The 12,337-nt window shown below is 36.5% G+C and overlaps 1 protein-coding gene across 2 annotated transcripts in view; it reads left to right on the top strand.

Annotated features, from left to right (window-relative positions):
* Positions 1–7,141, top strand: part of COL1A2 (collagen type I alpha 2 chain) — a 38,825-nt gene extending 31,684 nt beyond the window's left edge. For both annotated transcript variants that reach the window (XM_007522499.2, XM_060196219.1), the window contains 10 exons: positions 34–87; positions 173–280; positions 426–479; positions 1,046–1,153; positions 1,651–1,704; positions 1,827–1,934; positions 2,230–2,485; positions 3,059–3,243; positions 4,957–5,199; positions 6,160–7,141. In XM_007522499.2, the coding sequence (XP_007522561.1) occupies positions 34–87; positions 173–280; positions 426–479; positions 1,046–1,153; positions 1,651–1,704; positions 1,827–1,934; positions 2,230–2,485; positions 3,059–3,243; positions 4,957–5,199; positions 6,160–6,306 (1,317 nt within the window). In that variant the 3' untranslated portion in view covers positions 6,307–7,141. The remainder of the gene's footprint in view (positions 1–33; positions 88–172; positions 281–425; positions 480–1,045; positions 1,154–1,650; positions 1,705–1,826; positions 1,935–2,229; positions 2,486–3,058; positions 3,244–4,956; positions 5,200–6,159) is intronic.
* Positions 7,142–12,337: the final 5,196 nt, after the last annotated feature.

Below are 12,337 nucleotides of genomic sequence, written 5' to 3'. Positions count from 1 at the left end.
GTGTCTTAATTGATAATGAGTCTTCCTGCACAGGGCAACCCTGGGAGTGATGGTCCTCCAGGCCGTGATGGTCAACCTGGACACAAGGTCAGATACCTTTTCAAATGTCTCTAGTTTAAAAAAGACTAAAGTATAGGACAGAGTGATACTCAGTTTTTTTTTTCTATGGTAGGGTGAGCGTGGTTACCCTGGAAATGCTGGTTCTGTTGGTGCTGCAGGTGCACCTGGTCCTCATGGCTCTGTGGGTCCTGCTGGCAAACATGGAAATCGTGGTGAACCTGTAAGTTTCTGAATACAAGTCCCTCAAAGTTATAACCTACATTTACATAACTTCTGATGTTTCCCCCAAACTTGAGAACTGTGGGATCATCAGGAGGAGAATGTGACATGGAAGTGAGCTGTATTTTTCTTTTTCCAATTTACAGGGTCCTGCTGGTGCTGTTGGTCCTGTTGGTGCCTTTGGTCCAAGAGGTCCTAGTGTATGTACTTGGTGAAAACTTCTTTACAAATTAATACTTTGGGAATATCAGTCCAAACTATCTATGAAGAAAATAATGAGCAAGCAAAACAGCTTACCTGGATAGTGTGTGCTTTGTCAAACATGCCAGGGCTTGAGCTTAGCCCTTGCCATACTGAAAGTAGCTTCTGTTCTGTGGTACCTTTTCCTCTCTATCAGAAAAGGACAGTTCAGTACAATGAAGCCCCAGTGATGATGAAATTAGAAAGTAGAAACAATATGTAGATCATACTTTCTTAAGGCTTTTATTTAAGTCTTTAAGAAGAAAACTTCCTTATTCTTTTATTTTAGGGCATGAATTGATAAAAATAATTTGTCATCTGCTAGTTTATATTAAATAACACAGATCTGGTAACTTTACCAACATGACAACTAAAAGGATGTAGAAGTTTGAGAAGCACACACATGACTTTTAGACCTTTGCATGTCTTATCAATGTAAAAATATTAAACAGTGTTTGCGGAAAATTAAATGCCATTTATTTTTCAAGAAGGTAAATGACCCATTTGTTATTCTCTGTCACTATAGGGACCACAAGGTATTCGAGGTGATAAGGGAGAGCCTGGTGATAAAGGGCCCAGAGGTCTTCCTGGCTTAAAGGGACACAATGGATTACAGGGTCTTCCTGGTCTTGCTGTAAGTAAACTGTGCACATTTAGCATGTGTCTAGCTCAAGAGATCTTCAGCTTAGAATGATCTTTCTCAGATTTCACTAATATTCTAAAACATCCTATATCATATCCAGTGTCCATTACTTGTTCTCTGGCTAACTCCATCTCCCAAGAAATAGTACTATTTCATCCCAACTCAAAAATGTAAGGATAAAGAGAAGTAGATGTGTGTGTGTGTGTGGGGGGGGGGTGTCTATCTCCCGGTAATAATGTGCTTCAGTCTCACTTAAAATAAATATAAGTATACAAATGACTAATATTGCACTATTGAAATAGCTTGTAGGGAAAAAAAAAAAAGCTAATTGAATATAATAGGCATAATGGGACTATTGAGTTCCATTTCACATTTTCAGTTTTCTCCCTCTAGAGTCCATCAAAACTAAAGTCTTTCATTAAATTAAAATGCATCTATTTATTGACACGTGTTCTGAAACTGTGATTTTCACCCTGCTCTCTCTGAAGGGTCAACATGGTGATCAAGGTGCTCCTGGATCCGTGGGTCCAGCTGGTCCTAGGGTAAGTCAATCTAAAAGATATTTATCTCTGAAATAGAGCCTAATACACACAGTGAGCTCTGGGTCTCTGCTCCCTTGCAAGATTTTTGTTGTCTTGCTAAGCTTGATGTTCTTCTTCCTTAGGGCCCTGCTGGTCCTTCTGGCCCAGCTGGAAAAGATGGTCACAATGGACAACCCGGTACAGTTGGCCCTGCTGGCATTCGTGGCTCTCAGGGTAACCAAGGTCCTGCTGTAAGTATCACTTGAAGAAATAATAAAATACATCACCAATCTAAGGAATGAACCAAAATAGTTAAAGGAACACCTTAAATTAGTTTCTCTCTTCCACCTGTTTCCTGAGATATTTAGAACTTAGAATGAATCAAACATACTCCTACAAGTATGCCTGGAAGCAAGTTATTTATTTATATGAACTTGCTTTTTTTATTACTTAGAAGAGCATGTGCATAATGTTTGTGAGGTATTCAAATGTTGTCTCTGTATAACCAAATGCAAACCCTTCTCTTTCTCACTTTTATTTTTGTAGGGTCCTGCTGGCCCTCCTGGTCCTCCTGGTCCTCCTGGCCCAAGTGGTGGGGGTTACGACTTTGGTTACGAAGGTGACTTCTATAGGGCTGACCAGCCTCGACCAACCTCTCTCAGACCCAAGGACTATGAAGTTGATGCTACTCTGAAATCCTTGAACAATCAAATTGAGACCCTTCTTACGCCTGAAGGCTCTAAGAAGAATCCAGCTCGCACATGCCGTGATTTGAGACTTAGCCACCCAGAGTGGAGCAGTGGTAAGTCAAGATGCCCAAACCAAACTGACCTTTCTCAGAAACTGGGCTTTTCAAAATAAGTTCCCACTGTATTCAGAATGAAAAGGCATTTGGGTAAAAATTGTGAAATCACAGCTAATTAAGGAAGCATCGTTCTTTTCTCCCAAATAATATTCATTCTCAGACTTTTTAATATGTATCTTTATCATTTTCATAGTAATATGTATTTGATTTTACATGGAAGACAGGAAAAGAGGAACTATTCTGTTGATGATAATAGCTACCCTCTTCCTGTTAAATGTAGCACAGACAATAATAGTCAATCAAAAATGTTATTTTCAGGAAGTAAATCTTTGACTAGTGATTATTAAAACCTATGCATAGTCAGAAGAGAGTTTCTTAAATTTTTAAGTGTTATTTGTTTATGGAGAGTAGGGACTAGAGTACCACTCCACAGAGGCATTATGTGGTGCTGAGAATTGAACCTGTAGCTTCTGTGATCACCAGCACGCAAATTGGTATTCTAAAAAGATGAACTATCTCTCCAACCTATTAACAAGATGTTTTATGGTCTGGGTCTTATTTTCTTGAAAGGTTACTACTGGATTGATCCTAACCAAGGATGCACTATGGATGCCATCAAAGTTTACTGTGATTTCTCTACTGGTGAAACTTGCATTGAGGCACAACCTAAAATCGTCTTACCCAAGAGTGGCTACAGTAGCCCCAAAGCCAAGAAACATACCTGGGTTGGAGAAACTATCAATGGTGGTACCCAGGTGAGGTATTTCAAAACATTCCTTCTACCCATCTAATGCTCCTTTTCTTAATTCAATTGCATTTACAACACAGTAGAACATTGATTCAGTATTGCTTTTGTTACAGAAACTTTTGATAAATGGCATGTATTTTTCTTTAAATAGTTAAAATATTTAATGATTCTGATAGTAATCAATTAAAATGAGATTTTTTAAAATGGAATGCTTAGTGTAATTTCACGTTTTCATGATTATTCAAAGTCATCATGATAAACATGTCAATTGTACCATACAATTACTTTCCATATTTTTCTCTACACAAAAACATGAAAAAGAAATGAGCTTATTTCTACTCTTTCTTAAAAAAAAAAAATTCTTTCTCCCATACATTATTTTGTTAGGTTTTCTGTCTTTCTAATTATCTGCAATTTAATTTCTTATCAAAATGCACTTATTTTAAAAAGAGCCTGCTCTCAAGGCTGGGTATTAGCACACATGATAAAGCACACATATTACCATGTGCACAGACCCAGGTTAGATCCACTGATCCCCATTTGTAGGGTAGAAGTTACATGAGTGGTAAAGCAGTACTGCAGGTGTCTCTGTTTCTCTTCCTATCTATCTCTACCCTCCCTCTCAATTTCTCTCTGTATCAAAAAAAACTATATATATATATATATATATATATATATATATATATATATATATACATATATACATACATACATATATATGGGCCTTTTTTCTCGCATAGTACTTTGGATTGTACGTTAAAAATAAATTTATTTGGGGGGCTGAAGATCTAGTGCTCTGTGACGGGGGATGAATATTTAGTAGTGGGTGAGGTGTACTGATACCTATCTCAGGGAAATGTAGAACTATACTGTTATGACAAAAATCCTGTGAATTCACATTTCCTCAATAAGGTGATATTGAAGTTGAAAGCATAATTGACTTTATCTGCACAATTGAAGGTAAAGTTCTTATTCAAATTTCACATAACTGATAATCACTTGAAAGAGAAACTAATGTCATTTAGTATGGAGGAATACTAGCAAGCACAGTACCTTCTCCCTATGCTTTATTCCCATGTGTTATGAGAACATAAGCTTTTCTGAATTTTTAATTTATTGAGTGCCTACTTGTGGGAATTACAAAACAAATAAATAAGTGTAGAGGTCCAAATCTCTTTCCTACTGCTTTCTAACTCTAGACAAGAAGTGATACATACAGGCTTATGTGAAGCAGGTACATTTTGAGATGATCTTGCCTCAATCTGGTAGTTTTTAATATCCCTTGTAGGTAATTAATGCTTCAAAGACAAGTAAAATTATTTATTAGAAGTACCTTTTTCATGGTCAGCTCAGTAGGTAGACTCATGGGATTTATATGAGCTAATCCCTAGATTCATTCCCCAGGACTACATATGCCAGAGAGATGCTCTGGTATTTCTTTCTCCCTCTCATAAAACAAACAAGTCATTTTAGAAATAGAAATTATTATTCATTCAAAACTCAAGTCTGAATTTATTATTTCTCCCTTTATCCAGTTACTTTTTGTTAAAGAAATGGTGTCTTATAATACTGTTGTTGTTACAGGGTACAGTTTCACATCTACCTAAAAAAGGGATAAACACACCTCAACACACCATATTGCCAATCAGATTTTTTTTAATGTGACTGTTGATATGTGAGTTCTCCTCTTAACTGAAATATCCCATCTTATTCTCTGTAGTTTGAATATAATACTGAAGGCGTCACCACCAAAGAAATGGCTACACAACTTGCCTTCATGCGCTTGCTGGCCAACCGTGCCTCTCAGAACATCACTTACCACTGCAAGAACAGCATTGCATACATGGATAAGGAGACTGGTAGCCTGAAAAAAGCTGTCATTCTGCAAGGTTCCAATGATGTTGAACTTGTTGCTGAGGGCAACAGCAGGTTCACTTACAATGTGCTTGTGGATGGCTGCTCTGTAAGTAATCATGAAATATGGCAATAATATTTGTATAGAAGTGAGGGATGGAGCAACTTCTAGCTTAGACTGTGAAATCAGCAAATGAATGAATGACCTAACATTCACTTTTTTCATAAATGTATTTATTTAAGTTCAGATGGTAAATCCACAGCACTTTTATCAAATCTTGCCTCCTAAAATTCCCTGATGTATGTACCATATATATCTATATAGTAACATAAATTTCTTAAATAATAGCATATGTCACTCACTTAAAGTTACTTTGGGTTCAGAGGACCTAAAATAGAATTCATAGTTAAATTTTGTTTTGCTAACTAGTATGGACTATATTTTTCTTTATGTTTCTCTATAGTATATTACATGTGGCAAAGTTCACAAATATGAATATCCATCTAACTCCCCAACACACAGAGAAATAATGAAAATTAAGTTACTCATAAAGTTTATATTGCGCTTATAGAAAACCTTTCCCTATAAGTGGGAGAGATAACATAATGGTTATGCAAATAAACTCTAATGCCTGACGCTCCCAGGTCCCAGGTTCAATCCTCTTGTACCACCATAAACCAGAGGTGAAAAATGAAAATTTAGGAGTGGTTGAGCACACATATTACAAAGTGGAAGGACCTGGGTTCAAGTCCGAGACCCCACCTGCTTCACTAGTGGTGAAGCAGTACCTAGGTGTCTCTCTGTCTCTCCCCCCGTCTATCAATTCCCTTCCTTTGCATTTCTTGTTGTCTCTAGCCAGTAAATAAACAGATTTTTAAAAAGAAGAAAAAATAACCTTTACCCCTAAAAATAATCCCAATGTCACTTCAAAAATGAGCATGTTGATCTGAAAGTCTTTACAATGACAAGCCAAAACTTTCTTGTTGTGTGTAAGGTTTAGATAGTATTAGATTCAGAAGTGGTGTTGATTTATTTTTCTTCTTTTTTTTTTTTTGTTTGTGTTAACAGAAAAAGAACAATGAATGGAGTAAGACAATCATTGAATACAAAACAAATAAGCCATCTCGTCTACCTATTCTTGATATTGCACCTTTGGACATCGGTAGTGCTGACCAAGAATTCCGTGTGGAAGTTGGCCCAGTGTGTTACAAATAAATGAACTCACCCTAAATTAAAAAAAAAAAGAAAGAAATCTGAAAAAACTTTCTCTCCTTACCATTTCTTTTCTTCTTTCTTAACCAAGAGCTGGATCCTTCCATTCCTTCTGCATATCTACTTACTTAAATTGTGGGCAAAAGAGAAGAAGGACTGATCAGAGCATTGTGCAATACAATTTAATTAATTCCCTTTCCCTCCCCCCACCCCACCCGGCCAAAAAAAAGATTTGGATTTTTCAACCTGTTGTGAAAAATGTCGTCCTTTGTAAGAAAATAAAAATAAAAATTAAAAAATAAAACTGAGAACATTTGCACCACTTGTGGCTTTTGAATATCTTACACAGAGGGAAGTTTAAAAACCAAACTTCCAAAGGTTTGAACTACCTCAAAACACTTTCCTGTGAGTGTAATCCATACCGTTAGGTACTGACCAGATAAAGATGAGCTGAGGTACTTGTTTTTTACAAAATACAAAGGTGCTAATTATTAATATTTCAGATACTTGAACAATTTGATGGTGCTAGAAGAAGTTGAGAAGAAATACTCCTCTGTACTGAGTTGTATTGTGTATTTTCATTTGATTGAGCATCAAATATTTTACATCTTATCCCCAATTTAAAGTATGCAGATCATCATTTGCCCAACATTGTCTTCTTCTTTAAACTCAGCATTTGTTCTTTGCCAGTTTCATTTTCATCTTCTCCCATTGCTTCAGAGAAGTCTTGTTTCACAAACAAGCAGAAAAATTAAATTGTACCTATTTTGTATATGTGAGATGTTTAAATAAATTGTGAAAAAAATTAAATAAAGCATGTTTGGTTTTCCAAAAGAAACACTGAGTAGAATTCCTTGCTTCACTGCTCTTTACAATATAAATATGAATTATAACATCTCTACCAGCCATTAGGCTTAGCGTTTCTCAATAGATAGTAATTTTGCACAAAGGACAGTTTGGTATGGTAGAAAGAGCAGAGAACAAGGACCCCATAGAAGTGAGTTATAATTTTGACTTCCCTCCTCACAACTAAATAACTTTTAACACTTCACCTTTCTGAGTTTCTATTTCCATCTCTCTCATATGGGGATGATTTTCTTCTCTACTGTTAAACATTTCCCCTACTCTAATGTATAACAACTAAGCAACACGGCATTGATGGCCCAAGTTTACTCTAGGCAGAAGAGCTTTTACTTTATTATCTATTAAGGACTTTGAAACAGTGGCTGAAAGTTGGTCTATGCACAATTAATACCATTAACTTAAACAGTTTCAAATATTCCTTTAAAATGTCACACACTTAAATCTGATTCAACCGAGTACAATGCTTGTTAAGAGGTAATAGGTGTGCTGTCAATCAGCATAGACAGTTGTGGATAATAGTACCATGAACACCTACATGACAAATCAAGTTCATTTTCCTCCCCTGCACCTTTCAGTGACATCTTTAATACACTTAAACATAGTAATGTGTCAAGAGAAATGTTAATATTCATTTAGAGCTTATTTCCTGTTACAGAACATAATTGTGATTGCAATATTTGTCTCCTGTTATAAGTCATCTCAAGATTCAATTAGTTTTAAAAGAAAAAGACTGAACATGATGAAAATCTAACTTTAAATAAAGTTGGTAAAGTGTACTAGGCAACAAGTAACTTTAAATTATGGTCCCACACTACCTGAATCAAGATACTGAGAGACTTCTCAAAATTCAGATACCTTGTCCTTACTTGCCAATTTAAGACAGTTAAGGAATTGGCACTTTTGAGCACCCAGCTAAATTCTGTGATGTGCACTAAGTGGGAAGCTAGGTAATGGGATTTCTACATTCCTTTATAGCACTCATGTTCAGTATCTGGGGGGGAGATGAATCATTGTACCTGATCAATTGATATAAAGAAAATTAAATCCCTGTGATTGTAATACAAGTGTTTTATACAAGTTTGTAAATGGAAGGACTCGTGCAAACTTTCGTGATGATAAGCTAGGAAGTTCTGGATTAAATGCATGCAGTTTTCTCAAGCTTGTAATAAAATAAGCAACCATAAGTTTTGTAAAAAGGAGGGAGATAGACCTAAACAAGGAATAAAACTAATATTTATTGAGTATCAACTATGAGCCAAAAACTAAATTAAAATGGGCTTTTTGTCAAACTGAATTCAGGTTGGCAGATTTCCTAAGCCAGTCAACCCTTAACAATCATTTAATCATCAGTGTTAATCTTCAGGAATAGAGTTCAATTAACATGACATTCTGATCAATAACAATGAGTAAATAAATTATAATATAGCCAATAAATAACAATTAGAAGAGTATAGTGATGTATCTAGCAACAATAATATAATTGTATCATAAATTTTGGTATCTCAATAAAATTTGTGAGGATCATTAAATAAAGTATACTTAGAATGGACTATTACAGTCTTTAAAATATAATGCTCAAATGCACTGTCCTTAGAAATTAATCATGCATATAAAATGCCTATAGTAGCTGCATTCATATAATAACAATAGGGACAACTTTTTGTGTCCATTTACCCTTTTTTATTAGTGATTTAATATTGGTTTACAAAATTATAAGATAACAGAGGTACAATTCCACACATTCTCACCATCAGAGTTGTGTCTCTATTCCCTTCACTGGAAACTACAGTGGTTCTCCCATGGTCACAGATATGGGTCATCTATCTATCTATCTATCTATCTTTCTATCTATATCATATCTATATATTTTTCCTCCTGCCTACTTAACTACCTACCTATATTTTTGCCCATTTTTTCCTGTGGTCCTACCTTCCCTTCTAAGTCACACCTAGTCCCCCCCTTTCCTTATCTTCTTTTTCTTTTTCCTTTTTTTATTTCTATAAAAAGCTTTATTGTTTCTACTTGATCCAAGGCATGGAAAGAGGCCACGTATTTCCTAAAATAAAGGGAAAAAAATCTTTACTGAAGTCATTATTCACCATGCCCCAGCTACTCCACATACTGGGGAGGCATATCTAGAACAGTACCACATATCAGCATCCTCAGTGATCTTGCAGTTCAGTTGTAGAAAAGAATTTTAAAAAATGTGTAATGTGTGAACACAGTTTTAAACAAATTGTCCTCTGAGTATAAATGAGGACACTACTGATTAATGAGAGGAAGTCACAGGAGATTAGCTTTATCCTCATACAGTAACAGAGATGTTTGGATTTAGCCGGCTAAAGATCACATTTTACCTTTAATCTGTCTGACTGAAGATTGCTCTGAAAGTCATGTATTAGGACAATATGGTACATCCAAAGGCAGGAAGTACACTGAGTATTCCCAGTCCCTGGGCATAGTACTAAAGACTTGATCCCTGCTCTGCAGGTTCTTCTTTCATTAAAGGATAATCACCCAACCTAAGGAACTGATTCCTATTTCACTTAATATCACTGAAAAGGAATTTCAGAAACTGGAATATATATATATATATATATGAAATGTCAGTTTGGGTCAGAACAACAATCCATCTATCAATAGATGAGTACTTTGCTTTTGACTGTGACACCAGGGGAAGTTTGGGAGAGTGATTGGTACTTCTCATGAAACCAGCCTCAAAACTCCCACTTAATAACTCATTGTAAACCCCCCCTTTTTTTTTTTTAACTCAGATGTATTAAAGCCTTCCAGAGTCCTTTGTCTGTTTTGAAATACGTTGGTATTGTGATACCTACTAGAGAGAACTAATACTGAATTGTTAGCTCAGCTTCTTAACCCTCTAATCAAGTAGTTAAAATACATTTTCTGTCCCTGTGCCTGGATTATCCAGGGAATCAACAACTCAGTGTCTTTAGGAAGCCCCAGTAACTGCAGCAGCAGGGTCATAGCCAACCCATAATGATTGACCTATCGTTGTACTTTGATGAAGCAAGCAAATAATTTGTGGCCTACATGAAAGGTTGTGAATATCATTTCCACTAATGATTAGCCATGGACCCTTGGGAAAAGTCTCTTACATGGTCTGAAAAATTGTTTGACATACCTGCCAGAAGAACTTTCTACTAGAATACCTATCCATCCCACCTCCTGTAACCAGAATCTCTGGGAGGACCACACAGGGGTATGAAAAGTACTGAGTAGGAGGCCAGGTGGTGGTGCACCTGGTTAAGAACACACATTACAGTGAGCAAAGACCCAGGTTCATAGTCCCTGTGAGGGTGGGGGGCTTCACGAGTGGTGAAGCAGGGCTGCATGTGTCTCTCTGTCTCTCTCCCTCTCTACTTTCCCCTCTCAATTTCTCTCTGTTTCTATGCAATAACAAATAAAATAATTTTTTAAGTACTGAGTAAATGGTGGGCAAGTACTACATATCATTATGTTCAAAACTTCCAACTACTGGTAGTCACCTCTTGATTTAATCTCTTAGAAGAGTCTAGAATTTAAATTTAACTGGCATCAGTCTGTAAATTAGTAATATATCAGTTTTGAGTCATGCTTCTCTAGCAGTAAAAATATGAGTTTCTTTAGCTGGGGCCCTATTTGGAGAGTTCTGATATTCCCAAGCAGACATGATGGGCCTAGACTTGAAATAAATCCCTCTCTCCATAGTTACAGGTCATCTCTATCAGGAACAACAAAATAGACCCCATAGGACATTGCCTTCAACTTGGATCAATAACAGTAGAGAATGTTCAATCCTCTGAAGGGAGGATGGACAACATAACTCTATGCTACAACTGAGGAAGATGGGTCCTGATATTGGAATGTTCCTACTCATGACCACAGAATGTGAGCACAGAAAGGGATGCAAAGGTCACATAGACTTCTGAGCTGAATATGGGCCCCAGATCAAATCAAATCAACAGGTTTCACAGTCAACAATATTTATACCGCTTTCCCATATTTGGGAGCTACTCTCTTCTTGATCCAGCTTTCTGGTCCTTTTCCCAGCCATGACATCATCTCCACAGACAATAACTTGGATCCACCTGCACATCAGATGTCAGGTTCAGGGGAAAAAAAAAAATTGTATAGCCACAGGCCCTTTGGAATATAATTGAAATATGCCTACTAGCTATCTACAAAATGAACCCCCCCCAACTCTTCATCTGCACTATCCCAGCCTTTAGGTTCATGATTGTTCAACAACTTGTTTGGCTTTGTATGTTAACTCTCTTTTCAGCCACCAGGTTTCAAATGCCAGCATGATGCCAACCAGACTTCCAGGGACAGACAACTCCACCAGTGTGTCCTGGAGCTCCATCCACTTCCCCAGAGCCCCACCCCACTATGGAAAGAGAAAGGCAGGCTGGGAGCATGGATCAACCTGTCAACGCCCATGTTCAGAGGGGAAGCAATTACCGAAGTCAGACATTCCACCTTCTGCATCCCACAATGACCTTGCGTCCATACACCTGGAGGTATAAAGAATAGGAAAGCTATCAGGGGAGGGGATGGGATACAGAGTTCTGGTGGTGGGAATTGTGTGGCGTTGTAACCCTCCTATCCTATGGTTTTGTCAGTGTTTCCTTTTCATAAATAAAAAATAAAAAAGAATATGAGTTTCTATAACCAGTTCTGTCCACCTACCTATATAAATGTTATTTGTGTGCTATCATAGCAATATAGTATGTGCTACATTAGGAAGATGTGAAGTTGTACCTATATATCAACAACTGTATTGTCAAAATAAGCTTAAAGATAAAATGAGTTGATTTAAAATATGTGTATAAATTACATAGAAAAAAAGCATTTAGAAGACAGAAAATAAGTAGAAACAGAAAATACTGTACTCCAATATACATTTGTGTATTTACCCAAGGGAGCATCTTCCACACACCATTTTAGAGACTACTTCTCTAAGCATGGTCTCATGATATAGTTGGGAAGGGAGTGGAACATCAATAAACTTTGAGGTAAAATTATCTATTTTATGTGCATATATACTAATATTTCTTAGGAAAAGGATTCACAGCTTTTTTCAAATATCACATGGGATACATGATAAAAATGTAGATGTGATGAACAATTACACAAAAGAAGTACTACTCAATTCATTAAAGCCTGG

Source organism: Erinaceus europaeus, chromosome 8 (assembly GCF_950295315.1).
Source record: "Erinaceus europaeus chromosome 8, mEriEur2.1, whole genome shotgun sequence".
In the NCBI taxonomy this organism is placed as follows: Eukaryota; Metazoa; Chordata; class Mammalia; order Eulipotyphla; family Erinaceidae; genus Erinaceus; species Erinaceus europaeus.
Note: the sequence above shows the minus strand (reverse complement) of the source record. Positions and strands in the feature narration are given on the sequence as shown.